The sequence below is a fragment of the Magallana gigas genome, chromosome 5, assembly GCF_963853765.1.
Source record: "Magallana gigas chromosome 5, xbMagGiga1.1, whole genome shotgun sequence".
NCBI classification, from domain to species: domain Eukaryota; kingdom Metazoa; phylum Mollusca; class Bivalvia; order Ostreida; family Ostreidae; genus Magallana; species Magallana gigas.
Window position 1 is genome coordinate 51,966,188 of NC_088857.1, and position 21,891 is coordinate 51,988,078.

Here is a 21,891-nt window from a genome sequence, read left to right on the forward strand (position 1 = left end):
TTTAATTATTTTGATTAATAATAAGTCACGATATGGAGGTGTCCCATACCACCTTAATATATACAGGGTTGTGTATATATAATTATCTGCATTCAATGTAATGCACAATTAAAATATCATACCTAATACATTGTATAACTTGTACATCAACTTAGTTGATTCTTTAATTTTGCGTGAAAAAAAAAATTAGTAAATGTTATAGATGTCAATAAATTAGAATAAGACATCAGAGAGAAGCTTTATGCAAAGTTCCATTCCCAACAAACCTCAATAAACAAAATACTACCATAGCATATTGAAGTACTTTGCCACTAGTAAATTAATACAGAAACATTTCATCAAAAGCATTGAATGTTGTACAGATTTGAAAACTCTGTACTAAACTGTATATCAATGGAGAACCCAAAGAACAAGAATTTATTGCCATGTCTGAATCAAAATTAGAAAAACTTCTGAATTCTAGTGTCTTCTATCAATCAGTTCAATGCGCCCATTGTTTAGCCTTGAAATTCCATAAAACTTCAGACTCTGAACTTAAGACGAATCAATAGCTGATATAATAAATATCTTTTTCATCTCTAAGGGAAAATCAATCACACTTAGACCTGATGACAAGAATCTGTCTTCGTTTGCTGTTGTCTTTTATGTTGGATTAATCTGCTTAAAAACTGATCTCCTGAACGCCAGTCTATCACGGGAAGCAGAATATGTACGCAGCTACATCTCACGCACTTTTTACACTGATCCCTAGTCTCAATAATTAGCTACTTAAACATGTAATTAGGTGTCAAAATTCCTCGACTTGATCATGTTAAGTTTCTATAGATAGATATATACATTTCAGATATTGTGAGAAAGTGAGAGTTATGTCAGTCATTCCAGCTCTATAATAGGTCAAAGATACATAAATGTGCATTTTTTTATTACATTTTGTGATTTTTTTATGGGAACCTGGAATTCAATGGTTACAACATTCAGTCCATTATAGTCACCTTGCTAAGTTGGTATCATTGCCCAATCATGCCAATAATTCCACCTGAACATTGCACATTTAGCATTAGAACTTACAAGGATAAATTACTTTACCAATCTCACAAGTGCAGCATTGCCCAAACAGCCAAATAAAGCTACCAGTGCAACATATCTCATCCAAGGCAACAATTCCACAACAGCAATATACTGCCAATTCAGACCAAAACAACCACCAGGACAATAGCTGTCCACCTATAAAGCAACCAGGGCAGAACATGTATCATAAATACATGTATCTACAATACATGTATCCAAAATACATGTACCGGGTATTCTCAATTCATGTATCCCAAATTTAAGTACATGTATTGTCAATACATATACATGTAATGGTATCGCATGTAAATCCTCAATACATGTATCCCCATTCCCCAATTCATGTTTTCCCAATACATGTATCTCCAATTCATGTATTCTCAATATATGTATCCCATGATAAATGTATCTGCAATTCATGTATCCATGCGATAATTGACCAGAATCTAGTGCATGAACACTAGGAATTCTACAACACCTAGCAATTGATTTCAATTCATTACAAATGCCCAAGAGAAAAGGTTTCATAAAATATCAGTGACAGTATGTAGCACCAAGAACTAGCTGTCAGGGCCTCCAAGCTCTCAACCATGATGATAAGCCTCATCTAATCTATTGAGACTTTTAATTAATTCTTTATCCGTTTTTTCCTGGTCATTACTGACACCTTTATCCTGAATAATGCACAGATAAAAGGATAGCGTTTCGGCAGCATGACTATTTGAGTCAGTCCTCTATTGTTCTGAGCCTTCATTTGTTCCGCCATTCAATTGTATATTAATAGATCAATAATTATTGATTTCAAACAACAGGGTGTCATTTTCAGTAAACAAAAAATTGGTAATTGGAACTCTAGGGACCGCAATACACATGACCTTAAGTTAGATACTGAGTAAGTAAACACCAAATAAAACCTAAATACTTGGTAAATATATTTATGGGACATCAGGGACTAATTACATGCATGGTTGGTGGTAGATTATTTATAATTTGCTTCAATTTATTAAACATAAATAATCAATTAAATTCAAAGGCAGATTGAAATGCAAAAATTAATTCATCTAATAAATACGAAATAACTATAAACAAGTTAATAGTTGACCAAGAATGTATAAGAAATACAAAATCAGGAAAACCGTGGATTAATTAAAACAACATAAATTTTTTTGACCCTCATGATCTTGGCACCCTGATCATCTCGTCCAAAGGTGAGCTGCTTACTGACGTTATGATCAAAAACCTGTCAGGCATATTACAAGGGCAATAACTGCAGGACAGAGATCAATCATTGAGTTTAAACCCACAGGAGTAAACAACACATTGTACGCGCATCAATTATTCAAAAGAAGTAGAGACAATGATGCATTCCTCACAAATGCCATTTGATGCCACGATTCTTGCTATAGTACACCAGTAACACCACTCATTTTAAGTTAAAAAAAACCACCACCATATTAAACAGTTTCAAGGGTAGCCTTTAAGGCACTAAAAGGAAAAAAAGAAACCTTTCTATCTCTTTTTTTGATAGAAAATAAAGAATGAGTGCAAATTTTCATACATATTTACTTTAATAATATATGTACCAATGCATGTGGGACGATGTTGTAATAATAATTATTAAGATTTTTACCGGTAATTAACATTTACATCCAAGTCCAACCTACAACCATGTCTACTATCCTTTAAAAGAAAAAGTATTGAACCGTTATTATTTTTACAAGACCAAGTAAAAACATATGGATGAGTTATTGTTACTATATACAGATGGATGAGATAACACTACTGTAAGCACATGGACAGGTTTGAGTACTCACCGCCGTACGAGGATGCTGGAGGACTGGACGTCGTGTACGGCCAGCGGCTGACGGTCCACAGGACACTGCCGCTGGATCTTGAGGTAGTTCTTTAAGCACCGAGAGCAGTAGGTGTGGCCACATTTTGTGTCCAACGGATTGACCAGGGGCTGCAGACATATCTGTAACAAATGTCAAACATTTAAAGACAAGTACTGGTACAATATCATCAATGGATATACATTGAAATCTATGCAATTTATCAGGTCTAGCATTATGATTTTGGATATAAGGAAATGGAATTGTTAAATCAAGAAAATTAATGATGATTTAAAGGGTTAAGCTGATTTTTTTTCCAGATAAATATCTGAAAAACTGGCATATACATGTATTTAGCATTGAAAATGGGTCCATTCAGCAGCATTGAAAACCCTGGTTATATTATTCAGTCATTCATGTTGATATAAAATTTCACTTTGAAATTTGACTAGTCACTTTTTGATTGTCAACCAAATATAAAATGTATGAAAGCACATGGTGTACTGGGCTATCATTTCATTGTTCAAAAGTGCATTAACTTCAGAAAATGGTATACTATCAGGTGTAGTTAAAAATGTCTTGTGCAATAAATGTTTGTGAGGTGATGACCACAGATAAATCCCCCAACTGATAGCTGATGAAGCCATCTTTAACAAGTCTGCTTAATAAGAGTACCAGTACATTGTTTACCGGGTATATGTATACATACAACACACTGTAAATGTCTTTGATTCAATGCATTTGAAATTACTGGATTATCTTTGTCCATATATTTGTCGAAGGTTTTAGTTTCCAGGTCATTAAAGATCACTATATCAAATTACAGAATTATTTGAATTTGACATAGACACTGATGGATATCAGTATCCACATTTTCACAAAGGCTTGATGTTCTCAGAAAATTCTTCACTGATTTTACAATAATTTGATCGAATTACAACCAAACTGCTTCTCACAATTAGTTACATTTAAACCAAGGCATTTTGATATCAAGTGGTTTTACTCACACAAAATTGATAAGAATCGATCAACTTGTTCTTTGCTTCATGATATGAATAACAAACAAATCTTCTCATTCAACAATGTAACTGTTATTTGATTATGATATCATTATACAGAGAATGCAGAGATTGGACTGATCCAAGCTATCATAGATATATGTACCTGACACATGAGGTCCTCGTCGACAGCCTGGTGATAGTCGTACAGGTGGGTCCCGTACGGCTCGTGGAACTGTCCACACTTCTGGCAGACAACGTTCTTGGACAGCTGGAATTGTTTGAGGGTGAGGGACAGGGTGGAGTCGTTGGCGTAGTCATGATAAGAGGCCCCAGGCTCATTCACATCACAGGCCATCACAGCTTGTGTCCAGTCAACTCATGACATGGGCACCCTACACGTAGAAACATATCACACATCACAGCTTGTGTCCAGTTGACTCATGATACCGGCTCCATACACATACACCTCTCAAATCACAGTCACACAATTTCTCTGTGGTTTTAAATGGCTGAACCAAAGCAAAAACTTTACAAAATACTCATCCGGCTAGGTTTCTTACAGAATGAATTACTTGAATGATTCAATGTCATTCAACACCAATGTCATGTTTACAACTATAAAGCTTATATTATTTTACCTGCATTTACATAATATCTTACCTGTTGTGTCTCAGGTGGGACTGATTAGAGCCTGCATCTCTTGAGCTGCTTGTCTGCCTGTCTGTTACATTCTGACCTTAAAAGAACAACATAGATTCTCAAGCTGCATATCAATCAAAACTAGTTCTCACACTTCATTCATGATCTGATGTTGTCTAACTTCATTTTCTTGTACAGGTGTGTGTCATTAATTTCACTTCGGGCTACAAACAGGGTCATGCTTCAAGTGTCTATAAATAGTAACTGATGAAATCACTAGAAACATGGGTCTAAAAAAGCTAAAAATATGCAATGAATTTCAAATCCTATAAATAACATTTTGTGCACATCGTTGCTACAGCCAGTTAAATGTAACCTAGTTTTGGGGTAATTAATTGATTGGACATGAGGGAATGCACACTATGGGACTGATACAGTTGTGTATTGATCCGCCAATTCTCCCCTGAGTCATACAATACCTGTGTAAATAGATCACATTTTACATTCCCAATCAGCAGCCTGTATATACATGTTAATCTATTGATTCTTGCAATAAAGAGTATACACCTAAACAGTGAATATATGTAGATACCATCCAGGCATCACAACATAATTCATTATAATCTTTGCAGTACCATGCACGGATCCAAAAAAAATTTCAAAGGGGGGGGGGGGGGGGGGGGGGTCCAACGGTTATTTGAGATTGCCAGGGGGGTCTGAGGCATAGTGTTGGTGATTTTATTACGTAATTTTAAAGAAATTGAATTTTGTCCCCCCCCCCCCCAATCTGTGCATGTGTACTGTCAATACCCAGTACCTAAAGGGGCATATTATCATAAATATGCTTTTAACATGGATATTTTCAGTACCTAGAGAAACACACTTCACAATTATTGGCAAATTCTAGGTAATAGAGAGGTTAAGCATTTGAACGTGTACGTGTACGAGTACGTGTAATTAGGGGAATCCCCTAGTTATATGTGTATTACGTCATAATTTCTGCATACCGCGTAAATCTAAAAGTTGTACAAAACGTGTAGAATCAAAAGTACACGGAGGTGAAAACTTGTAGCATTTTTAAATAAAAATATGGACTTTGTGTTTATCAAGCATTGTTTTAATTAAAGCAGACGATAAATTGAGGAAGACTGTGGTTTTGGTTTCATCAAATTCATAGAATTATTTAATAAACAGTTAGAATAAACTGAACATGTTGAAACTATCAAATCTAATGATTTTATACGTTCGCTTACACGTACAGATTATTAAACATACCCTAAAGTTTGGTACGTGTACGGGTAAACATTCTTGTAGCTCCACACGTACCCGTAGACGTACACGTTCAAATGCTTAACCTCTCTAATAACTTCTACTTGGATTCTTTATGCAGGCAAAAAGAAATTGAACCATTAACATGTTTAAAGAATAGATCTAACAATATGTAGTACTGTCAAGCTGAAGAACATGAGAGTTTTCTCTGGTACATGTTAACAAACCCCATACTCCCAAGCTACTGCTCCCCTTGTACCTGCATGCTTACTTGTTCCTAATGAGATATTGTATGGCCTAATTATAGAGATATATAAATCAGTATAGGGGCTGCATGAAGACCACCTTATTAGAGCTTTTGATGATCCATAAGGAACAAGCATTTGAAATGTAAGCAGCATCCAAGAATAAGCATTGGGGTGGATTCTATAGTTACCGGTATATGTGTACCTGTATACAGATGTACATTTGTTACTAGCCATTTTGAATCATCTGACTTTATGAAAATTAACTACTAACATTTTAAAAGTAGCATAGGATATTTGCCGCACGCAGGCGACATTATTTCTGGAATCTTGATGTCTTGTACAAAGTCCTTAAAAGTTCACATAAAATGGCTGTGATGCTTTAGTCACATTTTTCATCAATATTTGTATTACCATGATTACTTGTAAATGAATTATTACTTTTTTTGTGTTTGATTGGTATATTTGATATTTATTTACCCTGGGATCAGTTAATCAAGGGCTCTACAAAGAATCATGAATGTACTCAGTACACTAGCCTTATAATTGTCAGTGGCGTAGAATCATATTTTTAAAATTTAACTTTCCTTCAGAGCATATGTCTTCTGCACTATTCTATCAATACTTTATTTATAACTGAGAGCAGAGACGCAGACATTCAGCTCACATTGGAACCAGCATTAGAGTATTCTGTTCACTATTATTTTTAGTGTGATGCCACAATCAGTTTTAAAAAGTAGATGCTTTTAAGTATGAACAAAAGTTTTGAAATACACATGTACGAGGGTCAATCAAAAAATACGAAGACAATGTGGCTGTCTATCATATATTTTTCATGAAAGTCATACTTAACAGATCAATCTGTGCACCAACACTTATGTTATTGATATGCGAAGTTTTAGTCCATTTGATGAAACGGTATTTTTGTTACCCCTTTTTAAAAACAACATGTTTTGTCACCACGGCGCATGGTAACGTTCAAAGCATGACGTCAAGATTAAACACGCACATTTTATAGATGTATCCCATCTTCTATCACGCTTTGTCTCTTGTACCTTTCTCCTTACATTTAAAATGGCACTGAACCACTTAACATCTTATTTGCACACATTTGTTCGAGAATCAGAAGTTAGTTCTTCAAAGTTTTCATTTTCTATCCGTGTATCTCTTAGTTTACAGTAAGGATAACCTTGAACGCCGGTTGACGTTACTTATTTTTTGACCAAATATTTACAGATATCTACTCTCTTTCAGACTGTTTTATATTCAAAATACAATTACCACCACCCCCACAAAATTTATTACGGTTAAATACAAACTTGCAAATAATTGTTGTTTTATCTTTTGCACCATTGAGCATTTTCACAGCTTGTATCGGCTTTTTCCTGAGTAAAATCCATTCTGTTTGTAATTCTCGTTGCGCCGTGACGTCCGGCGACGTCAATGTTTTTAGTCAATTCTAAAGAGAACTATCTGTCTTTAGTTACAAATATCTGTTCGACAAAACAATATATCCCGTCATTATTTGGTACATAGAATACCATGAATATACTTCATTTGAGGTTTTGATATTATTTGGTTTTAAGCCCAATTTATAGGGATATTACTTTCAACATTATATGGGTTATTGTTGACATAACACAAATTTTGACCGTGCGCCGTGACGTCATGTTTGCAGGATTAGATTCTAAACAATTCTTAAAAATAAAGGAATTTAATAATTTTTTTTCCTGCAAATTGTTTAAAACTATTGTTTAATTATGTCTACCAAATTTAGTAATGATATGACATTAAGAAGCATAACTATAACAAATGTCTTCGTATTTTTTGATTGACCCTCGTATATGCTGCTAACATGGCCAAGTCTAAAAATGTTACCTGCGCGCCTCAGTCATTTTTTTTTTTTTGATTCCAATTTTCAACAGTGTTTGCACTCTAGGCAGTAACATATACATGTACAATGCTGTATCTCCATAATAAAGTCTTAGTGATTCACAAAAGCGGGCAAGGTATCAGTATACATGTATCTTAATGTTTTGCAGGGTTGTCTCTAAGACCCGGGAGGAGGGGAATTCCCCCGCCTATAATGCCTTAATTACCCGGCTATTATTGCATTTCAAACACATTGTAGCTATAAGGAAGACCCCCCAAACCCCCTGCTACTTTTTCATTTCCTCCTTCTACTTCAATTTTTAGAGACAACCCTGGTTTTGTATATATGATCTGTATATTTTGATCTCTATACATCGATTGTAAAATTAATCTTGTTAAAAAAAATATGACTTAAACTCTCAGATAGAGGTTGGTTTACTTTGATAAGAATAATATTGTTAGACTCAATATAAGCACTGAGTTGCAGTATAATACTTCATAATTTCCCAAATTGATCAGACATTTGACATATACATCTATTTGATATCACACCATGTTAACTTCATATATTTAATACTATAATTTGCTCATCATTCCATTATGTAAAGTGCTGGTATAACGAAATCTCACACTTGGTAATATAAATTAACAAATCAAACACATGTAGCAATGCAAAGCCAAGCAAAAATGTCAACAAAATGACGTCACATCCTCTATGACTAATAATTTACTAACGGTTGAACACAGAATAAAATGTAAAGTTCATATATAATAGATGAAAATTGCATATCAGTCATATAAATAAACTTCTCCTATTCATTAACAAGACCAACTGAACATTAATACGACGATAACATACCCTATGAGCCGTTAATTTCTTCTATCAGTGGTCTGCAGTTAGGACGGTAACAATGGCACATTCAGGATTACGTCCCTTTAAACTCTTTGGCATTTGGAGGTAAATTACGTCTAAATGGAGAACTTCTGAGAGAAAATGGGAATATTTAGTGTTTTTATAATAAACAAGGCAGGGGGATTGATTTTTCAATATGACCACTATTCACAGAGACCAGAAGTAGAAAAAACATTCAGTTTTCCTATTGAACTTGTTTTAAAGCAACAGGATGAAAAATTGGTCGTAGCTTTTGGGGAAAGGGATGGCATCAAAGGTGTGTGGTATCAGGAGAAAACGTACCTATATAGGAGAAAACGTACCCAGGAGAAAACGTACCCAATTTCTAGGGCACGTTTTCTCCAGGAGAAAACGTACCCGGGTACGTTTTCTCCAAGAGAAAACGTACCCTATGAAAATCATAAATATACTACTCAATAGTTTTTATTACATTTACATACTATTTTACATAATGAATATACAGAAATGTATGAATTTAATAGATATATGAATTTAATGCGTTATATTTTTAAAGGGTTTGGACAAATTAAATAATTTTCAGATGCATATTTCAATGCATAAATATATAGAAATAGATTGAAATATATTCATTTTATGAATTATATCTTTATTATAATTGTAGCAACTTTCATTTTAGTACGAATTAATGACCTGTCATTTAGTGTTATCAGCTTACTTCTTCTAAGTTTTCCATTTACCGTTAGCCTTACCTATTTGAGTATCTCTGTGCGAGATCCCCTGATTGCCTTTTAATTATAGTGATAATCAATTTAATACCTGTGCAGTTATTGTTATGTAATATTATGTATTGCCTCCCAATGCCCGCATTTTACACGCCTTATTCACCCATCTTCTTTTCAAAAAATTTTCCAAAAAAAAAAACCGCGCTATATCGACTTCTTAAGATACTCATCTTTTAGTTCTCCGAATTACAGATTGCAATAAAAACTAATTATTTAACGGTTTGTTTATGGAGAATTAATTACCGATTAATAAACTGCCCGAGCGATGTTAGTATATGTTCGTGTACGTATGTAACAAATTATTGCCTAAATAATTTATTAATGATATATTTAGAATTTAGAATAATTATGAAAACTATTATTTATGATTTTCATAGGGTACGTTTTCTCCTGGAGAAAACGTACCCTAGAAATTGGGTACGTTTTCTCCTGGGTACGTTTTCTCCTGGGTACGTTTTCTCCAGCATTCAGGTGTGTTACTGTGTATTATTATCATGTAAACCTCTTTCTTTCCCATGTCATTGAAAAAAGTAACTGTTGATCTGTAGATCTTAAAGCAGCAAGATGTTAATATATTTATAGTGATAGTAATATTGTTTGGTTGACAGCAGTGTGAATGTTTGTCCAATATAATGGGTCTCACTAGCTTAGTGGTTAGATAGCTGAGACTGTTTGCCAGAGGCCCAGGGTTCGAGACGTTACACTTTTCACCACCTGTTACTGGTATATCTAAAAGAAGATAATGTTTTAAATCTATGTATTATTTATAGTGGGGTACACATTAATGGGCGTGAACGGAATCCCTGTTGAGGGTCGTTTTCTTCAAAATGATGGAACAGATGCCATGGAAATAATAAATTCACCTCATAATTACCCCATCAACCTGAAGTTTGGCAGAACAAAACTCACAACCAATGAAAAAATAATGCTGGCAAGCATGTTTCACTCGTAAGTAAATACAGTTTTTCTTTTCTTTTTTCATTTAACTAATGGTAACACACCGAGTTGCAAAAACATGTATAATTATTTTTCATTGCAACTAGCTCTAGTCTAAATAAGGACGTTGAAAAATGATCTTGGGGGTGAATTTTGCTTCATCGAAAAATGTGTAACAATTATAAAAGTATTATTTGAACATTTACATTGAATGTATATGAATTCATTCAGAATTTAAAAAAAAATACTTATTTTCATTATATTTAATATTAGAGATTGTCATGCATAATTCTAATAAAGATTATGATGATGAAATTCAGAGAACTTAATGTACATTCTTTCAAATTAAGAAATGTCATTTAATTGTAATTATCTATCTAATAGAGTCTTTTTTATGAAATGTTAGATTTCCTTTCAAGTACTGGTCCCAATTATTAAATAAGTTCTTAGTTCCAAACTCTCTCTTTCTCTCACTCTTTCTCTGAGTATTGTGGTTTTTAGTAAGGTGCCATTTATATCTTATATTACTTGTTCTTTAGGTTGTTTGCCATAGGTTCCCAGTTATCTCCAGAGCCCCACTCTTCAGGAATTGAAGTCTTAGAGACGGATGGATTTAAACTTCACTGCTACCAAACTATGACAGGTAATGACAGAGCTAGGCCAACATGCTTAATGTTGTTAAATGTTTATAAAGAGGGTGATTAATCTTAAAAATAGCAGATGTTGTCAAAAGTAAAAGAGATACATGTATTGTAATTCTGTTACAGGGATCAAATTCATTGCCCTGACGGACCCCAGGCAGGGAGGGGTGGATGCACTTTTACGGAAAATGTATGAAGTGTTCTCTGATTTTGCCCTGAAGAACCCCTTTTATTCTGTAGATATGCCAGTACGGTGAGTGTGATAAATTTCTTAAATAGAAGTGTACACATTCATTTAATTTCTTTATGCAAGCAATTAACATGCTTTAGCTTTGTTATGTTTGAAGTAGTATTTAAGGTAGAATTTAAAATAATTAGTGTTGAATTGAACTGAATTAATATTAATAGCGATTGAAGATAAACAAGACAAAGAGAGAATTGGTACAGTTTTCGTTGCACATGAATCTTTGATAAATCTGATACACACATTTTTTTTGTTCTTCAACCAGTGAAAGTACTCTAATTCTACTGTTCATGTGTATTTAAAGTGGTATGGGACATCTGTCTATATTTATGTGGATTAAAGTTCATTATAATTGGAATACTTTCACCGGTCTAGAATTTTCAAACTTTACAATTTTTAGCCAAAAAATAGCTTTTAAAAATATGTGGAGGGGTAAAAATTGTAAAACCCCGAACTCATGACTTATAGGTTCGTAGTAAACCCTCTAACCCACTGCGCTATGCTGTTAGATGACTATGTTGGAAAGAAACTACTCATATAATTACACTGTCTTCATTTTATTGTTTATTTCAATAAACAATTACCTGTAATACATCACTACATGGAGGTGTCCAAAACCACCTTAAGATTGGTGGTACATGTACATGTATTAAGCCACTTGATGTTTTTAGCTATCCAGCTTTGTTGGTTGTCTTTTGCATTGCTCACACATTTACTGGCATGCATATTGCAAAATATACAATTAACATTTCACACTATATAATTTCAGATGTGACTTGTTTGATACAAATTTACAACAAGTGATAGAAGCCTGTGAGAAGCAAAGTATCGGTAATGTCTAGATCATCAAGGAAGAAACTGAAAATTCAGGAGACTTCCAGGCCAATCAAAGAATAAAAGACTTTATGAGGAAATGATGGACAACTGGGTAGTGACATTCCACTCAAACTCTACAAGTGTGATATTTAGACAAACATTTACACATGTGCAATAAATGTAGGTATTTGTTTTTAAAAATAAATACATCATTATCATGAATGCTGTATAGATGAGTCTCTTTTACCTAGCTTATAAAAAGACTTACCAACATGGTAAAGATTGCTAAAAATATACAAAAAGGTCATCAAAAAATTCCCTCCTCAACAATATCCAATGAGATTTGAAGGGTTATACATATATATACATGTGTGTGTGTGTGTGTGTGTGTGTGTGTGTGTGTGTGTATAGAGAGAGAGAGAGAGAGAGAGCAAGAGAGAGAGAGCATAGTAAGCACAAATGAAGATAAAGTCTGAAACATTGCACAATAATTTATTGTCTTCAATACAGAAAGGAATAAATATACATATATTGTGATCAGTGAAACTGATTGTCAATCATCAACCCAGATTAAATCCACAATAGTTTATGATTGCTTCAGATGAATGGAGGATGTTTATAATAATGAACAGCAACCGTCCAGTTATCATCAGGAACTTGGTCGCTGGTATCTAAAGGTGATGAAGTTTGATGTTTTGGCATCAATTTTCCCTGGATCCTAAAAATAAGGCAGCTATCTTTAAATAGATCTTATTCAAAAATACAAAGTACCTGGTAATTCTTTTTTATACAGTTTTGTACGATAGTACCAAACAGGTGGCTACTTAGACATTAGGCCTCCAAGTCTGGCCACCTTGATCAGCACTGATCCAAATAACCTTGAACTTGATCAAATACCGATAACCTTGAACTTAAATATTCATGTAATTTTGATCTTGGAATTTTGAAGTCACCAAGTAGTACACTTCCATCTTTTGTGATTCACAACATGTGTCTCTGATCTTTGAAATTGTTAAACAGAATATCTAGTCATATTTAAAATGTGGAAACTTTAAATAGGCTATAATCAATCCATGCTATATTTTTCCTATCTTTCATTAATTTGAAGACTGAAAAAGTGAAAAGGAATAATAACAGAAGAGATACAATGTGGAACATGTATAAGTGCATCACAAATTATGATTCTTTAAGAATTGTTTTGCTTTGAATTACCTGACATCCAGCAGCCTTTGCCAGACCTATCACTTTATTGACAAATTCCACCTCTTGATCATCTTTCAGTTCTAGCATATATCTGAAATTTAAAAAGGTTTAAAGAAATGGTCAAAACGAATAGGCCTAACTGTGACTTAAATTATTACAAATTTATGACAATGAAAGTTGATTTTCTTATCTGTGGTTTTCTAAATCCTAGTCTGATAGCCCTACACTGTAGGCAGGGCCTTTACCTGACTGTTATTCTAATGCATTACCCGTCTCAATTTCATTGCCTTACTATTTATATTGATACCTGAATTTTAAGCTCACCTGAACCAAAGGCTTTACTAAATATCTCCTGTTGTTCTGGCCTCTTGATATATCATTACCTGGCTTTTCACATGATTACCTGATTTTTAATACCATTACCTGGCTGTTTATATCAACATCTAGCATTTGTAATATTATTACCTGGCTGTCTCTATGATCACTACAGCAGTGTCGGTGAGAATGGGCGCCACATCAGAGGTCAGGAGATGAACCAGGCTGTAGAAACATGACAAAAAAATATATACATTGTATACAAAACAAGTGATCCACCAGTGATCCCCTTGAAGAAATCTCTTTTCTTTAGCACTGATATTATGACATCACACACTTACCTATTGGCAAAGTACACCATGTGGAATGTGTTTTGGTATTTTGACTTTCTCTGAAGATCTGGGAGGCAATTCAGTGGAAGAAATGTGATCTTAACATCCTCTAATGGTAAACTTTCTGCAACAATGATTATAACACAATAATTCTCCAGGAAACAAACTAAATTACAATGTATCAAATTAAATACAGTATTTTATACATTCAAAAATGTGTACAGGCTTTTAAAGTTGTTCAAAATACTATCTCTACAACAAAGAAACAGAAGATTCATAATTATTAAATGTGTAGTTACAAGCATAGGGTAGATAACTGACAGGTTTACTGACTGTAGAATAGACAACTGACAGGCTTACTGACAAAAGGTTAGACAACTGAGAGTTTTTCTGACCATGGGATAGACAACTGACAGGTCTACTGACAATAGGGTAGATAAATGACAGGTCTACTGACAATAGGGTAGATAACTGACAGGTCTACTGATTATAGGGTAGAAAACTGAAAGGTCTACTGACAATAGGGTAGGTAACTGACAGGTCTACTGACAATAGGGTAGATAACTGACAGGTTCACTGACCATAGGGTAGAAAACTGAAAGGCCTATTGACCATAGGGTAGACAACTGACAGGTCTACTGACAATTTGGTAGATAACTGACAGGTCTACTGACAATAGGGTAGATAACTGACAGGTTCACTGACCATAGGGTAGAAAACTGAAAGGCCTACTGACCATAGGGTAGACAACTGACAGATCTACTGACAATTTTGGTAGAAAACTGACAGGTCTACTGACAATAGGGTAGATAACTGACAGGTTCACTGACCATAGGGTAGATAACTAACATGTTTACTGACAATAGGGTAGATTACTGACAGGTTCACTGACCATAGGGTAGATAACGGACAGGTTCACTGACCATAGGGTAAATAACTGACAGGTCTACTGACAATACAGTAGATAACTGACAGATCTACCGACAATCACATGGATAACTGACAAATTTATTACAATAGGGAAGATAATTGCCAGGTTCACTTACCATAGGGTAAATAACTGACCAGTTTACTGACAATAGGATAGATAACCTACAGGTTCACTGATAGTTGGGTAGATAACTGACAGGTTCACTGACAGTTATGAAGATATCTGACCCATTCACTGACAATAGGGTAGATAACTGACCAGTTCACTGACGAAAGTGTAGATAACGGACATGTCTACCAACCATAGGGTAGATAACTGACTGGTTTACTGACCATAGGGAAGCTCTAGGGGGTTACTGGAGACGTCATCCTGCTTCAAACTTTCCTCTTCCTGATTTTCTTCCTCCTCAGTTATTTCTGTAAAGTTCATATACATGTATAATAAGTGACCTTTGTTATAATTGATATTATATGTACGATGGTATTTATTAGAACATTTGTCTGAAGAGAGATTCATGAAAATAAATCAAATCTGATGATATTTAAGTATGGATGAAGTTAAATCAACATATGTCCAAGGAGAGAGAAAATATGATCTACATAGAGATAACTTTTTCCCCTTGCTTCTGACCTAGAAACTTAGTTCAAGCTTAAGGTTACTTCAAATACTATCTATCTATGGGCACTCCATATGTGAAAACTGAGTCAAGAAAGAAAAAAAAAATTTGGACAATTGATAGACTGAAGGATAGACTGATCGTAATAATATTCTGATCCCTGATGATTGGATGCACAACAAATTCAGTCAAAAATCAAAATTATCTTGTGATCTGTAACAAGATTTAAATATACATAGATTTTATATAGTCTTCTAAGTTCTGATAGAGCATATAAAGTTACAGGGACTTTGTAAATATGTCGAGTCTAGCTGTGAATATATGCGCCTATCTGTGTGGTCCTTGGTGGAACGTTCAGTGATTTTAACAAGTTGACAAAAATGCTCCATTACAGTGCTGCCCAATGATGGTCTAACAAAATGGCTTATAAATTTTGCTTCAAGAAGTTCAATAAACTGTGTATATTTTTTAATTTCTTTTTCCCACAATATTCATAATAAAGATGCCGTAGTGAGTGGATCAAAAACTCTTGGCTTACAAAGATGGGACACACACAAGTCACAGCAATCAGACAAACGAGCGGATGGACATACGGATGGACAGACAGACAATAATTACCTGTGATTGTTGCCCCTCCTTCCTTCTCCTTTTTCTCTGAAGATTTTTCCTCCACTTTTGGAGGGACATATTTTTCTTTGTGAGTTAGCTCATGAAAGAGAGACAAAATGTTGAATTCAGCAACGTTCAGGGATAGCTAAAAGAAAATATAAAACATATAATATGTGGATTCCTTATCTTCAAAACCTAGTTATTCAACAAAAAAGAACACCATAACTGTTATAAATACAACACTGCAATCTCTCTCTCTCTCTCTCTCTCTCTCTCTCTCAAAGTATTCAAGTTATAGTTATGTTGTTGTTCACAATTTTGGTAACGTTTGTCACTACATAGTGCTTTCAAACACTATTAGGAATACATATATACTGTATAAATCATTTTGTGCATGTGTGTTGGGTAAAATTTACATTTGCATACTTTGAAAATTTACTCCAAATCGATCTGATAAATTCAATACCTTTGTATACATGTTATTAGATTTCTTGAAGAAGGATTTGTCCTCACTTTGGATCCCAAATGCCAGGAAGGGGCTGGCCACAATGTCCCCCCAGTATCCTCTTCTTGACACTTTCTCCCCTCCCTGCAAATACATGTATACACATTTATTAGGAACTTTTTTAATTTTAACCATCATCATTTCTTTGCAATAAGATCTCAATGACAAGCTGCACTTTGCTTTATCTGTGCACTGACTTGATTGACAACCACTCCAGAGGCCAGTGTTTTGTTTGGGACATCATAAGTTGCCTCCCTTGGTTCAAAAGCAATTCCCGTACTCCTCCAAGTCTTGTATTCATGTTTGTGAATGATTTCTGCCTACAGCACAAAATAAAGGCTAGGTAAAAACAATTGATACCTATTGTGTTGGTCAGGCATTAATGCATATTGATTATTGAAGCAATTTGTTGAATTGAAAGTGATAGTATCCTCACTTTCATAGTCTAGATATAGAAAAATTAATGTGAAATGCATGTGACATGAAAGGAAGGCAAAAATCAGTTGAAATAAATTTTCTACATTCCATCTGTAATATTGATAGAATCTAGGAAGCTCCCTTTTACCTCTTTGTTGACAAGTTTCATGTGATAGTCCCAGTCATAAGCATTCATCCGACAGTCGTACCGCGGGCCCAGGTACTGTCTTTGTCTCATGTCCCTGTCAAACAAATAAACTAATGTAAAAGTGGTAAATTAAGCTTGGGGGAGGTTTACACTACATGTAGTTACTGTAAATTCCTAATTTAACGTGAGGAATTAATATCGAGTAAAATCGCGTGAAGCACTCTTTGCCGATTATAAAATCACGCCCTTATTTTTTGAGAGTTGAGAACAATAAGAAATAAGGAAAAAAGTTCCGCGTTTGCGATTTTATATTCTCGCAATTTGATACAAAACAATGGAATCAGGGAATTAAGTACTCATGTAATATACCGGTAAGGAATTAACAATACATGGTAAGCTGAGAACTGCATAAAATACCACCGCACGTATGGTAAAAAATAAAAATTTTAGAGTGGTAAATCATGCTTCTGCATATTAAATATCCATAGATATTGTTTGACCTTAGAAAAAGCGTACTTAGCCAACAGCATAAATTAGTCCACTTTCACAGTATTCAGCCACACCATGACAATGATATCATTACTATAAACAACAATAACAGTTTTATTTCACAGAAATAATTCCACGTTTGTTCTATCACATCAATCATGCTTGATCATCATAATTAATAAGTTTCATACTATCAAAGCCATTTGCAGATTTTTTTTAGCAAAAGTTAACTATGATAAATTAAATACATGTACAAATACTTCAGTTCAAGCATTTATCGTTAAACTGAATGTAATAATATTCACAAAAGACATGACTCCTCACAATTAATTGTCACCATGTACCTGTAATTGGATTGACAAAATTTACCATTATATTTTTTTTTCAATCAAAAATAAGAACCAATAAAAAAAGACAGTCTTACCAATGTTTTACTGCATCAAATATTTCTATTGAAGGATTTCTCCAAAATTTGAAAATTCCTTCAAGAAAGTCTCTTTCTTTAAACTGAAAAATATATTATGTAAGAACCAATTTATAATCTTAACAATTTCATTTATGTATTATTCTCTCATTAATCTAATTTTTGGAGTAATTGTTGAAACAAATAATTAATTATAATAATAATAAGTATTAGCCTTTAAAATCAATGCGGGAATTATAACACTAGCTACCATTTAAGGAGGACTATATTTCAAAATGTGAGCAGCTTATAATATCAATATTTGGTTGAGAAATTCTTGTATCAGTTCCCCTATAGCTAGTCAAGGGAGATGGTCCATTCTTCTAATTCACTTTTCAAAATATGAACATGCAGACAGGAGGAGCAACTAAACCCCTTGGCTTTTGGAGATGTCCTTGTTTGAAAATCAAAAGCATTTGTATAATACTAGTACCCCGTAATTAATAGATTATACTGCATATAAATGTACTGACCTTTAACTGAGACAAATCTAACATGGGCAATTTCTGATGGAGAATGTCAAAATCTGTCACCATTCTACATAAATTAGAGAAAATGCTTCAATGCAAGAAACGTGTTCACAAATGTCATGAAATGAGCTGTACACAGAATATATGCTCTAAGACTACTCACTTAATGAACTCATTTGCCATCTTTTCCACATATTCACTGGACTGTTTTCTGATCGTCAGATTTCCAAAGAGTTCTAGGAACATCTCTGTCTTTTCTGTGACGAAATTGAATCAACACAATTAATGAAGTATTTTACTTTTGATTAATGAAAGGCCGGGTTTCACCAATTTTGGAAGGATTACTTGTTTATTACGATAAGTTTTTTTGTACTGCGGTAATAGGAATACAAAGAATATAGACTTTAACCTAATTCTTCTGAGATTCCACCAGGTTTTGATACATGTATTTGGATAAACCAGTTAAACCAAATCCAATCAAGATTATAGAACCTAAACCACTTACCCTGTAAGCCCATGCGTTTTGGTGTTTCCAAACTCAAAGATAAAAATAGCATGTCTCTGGCATACAGCTCCAGCGCATTCTCCAGGATGTAAAACTGTGGAAAAAATGGGGAAAATTCATTTCCTTTCCTATACATGAATGTTTTGAAATTTATATGATTTTATATCAAAATTAACATAAAAGCCATACGAAAAATATAACCAACGAATAAGATAGAATTGGTAATAAAGCAGGAAGCAGTTTTTGTTGAGACATGTATGTACCAAGTTCTGAAAAGTCAAGTCTCAACCGGGACTCAAACCCAGGGCCTCTGGCATACCATGCAAGCATATATACATGTACATGTATTTACTGACTGTCAGTCTGTCACACAACTGTTAACCTAGTGACATACTCCCCTTTTTCATAGAAATTTGCCCTCAAATTTATGAGTAGAAATCTATGAGTTAAGGAAATGCTGTGAGGCAGCTAGGTTCCCAAAGATTGACTGTGCCATGGTGTTGAATGTTGGGCCTCAAATGTAACAGGTGGTGAAAAGTCAAATATCAACCAGGACTTCAACCCTGGGTCTCTGGCGTACCGTGTCAGTGCTTTAAATCACTAGTACTGAGCTATTGAAACCCGATATGTTGACTTTTCAGACATGAAATCACATACCTATTAATATGGAGACATCTATTTGTTGGAAGACAGCTCAATCAATTTATTTACACCTGGTAATCACAGATCTTTAACCATAGCTTTAAAACATTGAAACAAGTTCTGTGATGCACTAGTTACCTGGTTCATTGAAATCTATGTGGACTATATTTATATGTACTATATAGTCTTTATTCAATAGATTTTATATGAATGTGTTAATTACCATATACCCATTAATGTTTTATGTTACACAGACTCACATGAAATTTTTTCTTCCTATAACGATAAGATCTGGCTAAAGTTGTCAGAACATGCCTCAGGTCTCCAGCACCAACCAGCAAGATTCTCATCTCCTCTGGTAATACATACATAATTTATATAGAATTCTACTAGATACATGTCTTAATGATCACAATTAAGATTATTAAATAAATTGATAATGACAAGCTTAAAGAAACATATCAACAAGGATATGAAATATATGATTTAATTAGAGCTCTTAAGTTTTATCACATACTGTATAATGCAAATATTAAAGACATTTATCATATCATATTACAGGTACCCATTATCTTATGAATAAAACATGCTTACCATCATCTTTCTCATCAATATTTAGTCCAGTCAATGCAGTTATCAAATCTAAATGGATAAAATAAAGATTTATTATTATAAACTTTTTTCATAATTGTACTTTTGATATGTTCATGATTGACATCACACATATTAATATATCATATCATTGCTTTCATATATACACTACAAAACAACGATTTCTTGCTCTAGACTATAGTACTCTGTCCCGAGTTTTTGCTTCCACCACTTTTTGCTTGATATTTCAATAATAGTAAATACCTTTGTGCTCAAACTACGTTCATCCACTAATATAAAAAATGTCCAGATTATCTGTTTTGAAACGCCCCCTCTACCGCTTCAGGTTTCAATACTCATCCCGAAATTGAAAGTCTAAGGAGAATTTGCATTGCAACAGCCATTAATAAGCCCGGATGATAACGTTAAAAAATTGCGCGATGTATTCCAAGTGTATTCCGAATGGAGAAAAGATGTAAACATTCCCCATTATAAATCTCCGTAAGGAATCTGTTTTTGTTCCTGTGAATTTTTCTGAGTGGAAAGGGATAATTGATCAATGAAGATATCTTGGATATATATTCCCTTTTAACGATTTCAACTGTATTTCTTTCACAGGTATGTGTAATTTTATTAAAAATCATCAAAAAGTGATGGAAGCAATAACTTGGGACAGACTATAGTTGATTTCACTACTTCATAATGCAAAAGCAAATAACGAACACCCCTATGCAACCAAATTTCAACATAACGATCATTTTTAATCCATCACACAGTATAATGTCGCCAGTGAGACACAGAAAAGCACCCTATGAATCTTTGTACATACAGCCTTTACAAGTTTACACTTTATTGATTCAACCTAAATTAATTATATATATATATATATATATATATATATATATATATATATATATATATATATATATATATATATATATATCAAATTAATCCCTTTTTATATTAAAAAAAAATAAAATAAAAACGTGTGACAAAAGCCTTTAAGTACCTCATAAGGCATACTTCAATAGGGTTTAATGATATTTGCAGTATCGTAGAATTCTTTATGATACACATTAATGGTTATTTTCTATATTGCTTTCACATGTTGTCAAGTCGTAGCGATATAAATTACCTGGATTCTGTAGATCAATAGCTGGACTAAATCCCCACCACGTTATCGTACCGAAGCCGTTCGACATTTTAAAGTCTCTGTTATGCTGATTGCTCAAAAGTGTATTGTATGTCTTGTTGAAATATGCTGGTTGTTCATAGACGCTCTTGCTATTTTCTGATATGTGCAGACATGTGTAAACAAAGCAGCTCCGCAACAAATTCCTTGAATGGTTAATACGCACATAATTTATTCGTATACTACACATTGATTTGCTGTAAAAAAAAAAATATAAGCGATAATAGAGTTAAAAAAAATACAT

At 33.8% G+C, this 21,891-nt stretch overlaps 3 protein-coding genes across 4 annotated transcripts in view; 1 reads left to right on the forward strand and 2 right to left on the reverse strand.

Annotated features, from left to right (window-relative positions):
- Positions 1-8,898, reverse strand: part of LOC105342893 (ligand of Numb protein X 2) — a 26,136-nt gene extending 17,238 nt beyond the window's left edge. The window contains exons 1-4 of one of the 2 annotated variants that reach the window (XM_066086310.1): positions 8,786-8,898; positions 4,562-4,637; positions 4,065-4,293; positions 2,883-3,043 (exon numbers count right to left, since the gene is read on the reverse strand). In XM_066086310.1, coding sequence (XP_065942382.1) covers positions 2,883-3,043; positions 4,065-4,256 — 353 coding nt within the window. In that variant the 5' untranslated portion in view covers positions 4,257-4,293; positions 4,562-4,637; positions 8,786-8,898. The remainder of the gene's footprint in view (positions 1-2,882; positions 3,044-4,064; positions 4,294-4,561; positions 4,638-8,785) is intronic. The other variant, XM_066086311.1, reaches the window with a different exon arrangement.
- On the forward strand, positions 8,878-12,441 carry LOC105342894 (trafficking protein particle complex subunit 4). The gene is made up of 5 exons (XM_066086315.1): positions 8,878-9,095; positions 10,353-10,530; positions 11,058-11,161; positions 11,286-11,412; positions 12,173-12,441. The coding sequence occupies exons 1-5, from the start codon at positions 8,921-8,923 to the stop codon at positions 12,243-12,245; spliced, it is 657 nt and encodes a 218-aa protein (XP_065942387.1). The 5' UTR covers positions 8,878-8,920; the 3' UTR covers positions 12,246-12,441.
- Positions 12,442-12,695: 254 nt separating this feature from the next.
- Positions 12,696-21,793, reverse strand: LOC105342892 (dynein axonemal assembly factor 3). The gene is made up of 16 exons (XM_011449978.4): positions 21,591-21,793; positions 20,459-20,506; positions 20,125-20,219; positions 19,223-19,316; positions 18,881-18,974; positions 18,721-18,784; positions 18,209-18,291; positions 17,296-17,389; positions 16,928-17,050; positions 16,692-16,814; positions 16,235-16,370; positions 15,333-15,416; positions 14,079-14,193; positions 13,888-13,962; positions 13,432-13,513; positions 12,696-12,937 (listed from the first exon to the last, which is right to left on the reverse strand). The coding sequence occupies exons 1-16, from the start codon at positions 21,655-21,657 to the stop codon at positions 12,869-12,871; spliced, it is 1,446 nt and encodes a 481-aa protein (XP_011448280.3). The 5' UTR covers positions 21,658-21,793; the 3' UTR covers positions 12,696-12,868.
- Positions 21,794-21,891: the final 98 nt, after the last annotated feature.

Coding starts and splice junctions, on each gene's coding strand:
- LOC105342894 (XM_066086315.1), top strand. CDS start 8,921: ATGGGAATATTTAGTGTTTTTATAATAAACAAGGCAGGGGGATTGATT. Junction 10,531..11,057: donor CTGGCAAGCATGTTTCACTC/GTAAGTAAATAC, acceptor CTTGTTCTTTAG/GTTGTTTGCCATAGGTTCCC. Junction 11,162..11,285: donor CTGCTACCAAACTATGACAG/GTAATGACAGAG, acceptor ATTCTGTTACAG/GGATCAAATTCATTGCCCTG.
- LOC105342892 (XM_011449978.4), bottom strand. CDS start 21,657: ATGTCGAACGGCTTCGGTACGATAACGTGGTGGGGATTTAGTCCAGCT. Junction 17,051..17,295: donor TGAAACTTGTCAACAAAGAG/GTAAAAGGGAGC, acceptor TTTGTGCTGTAG/GCAGAAATCATTCACAAACA. Junction 12,938..13,431: donor CAAAGGCTGCTGGATGTCAG/GTAATTCAAAGC, acceptor CCTTATTTTTAG/GATCCAGGGAAAATTGATGC.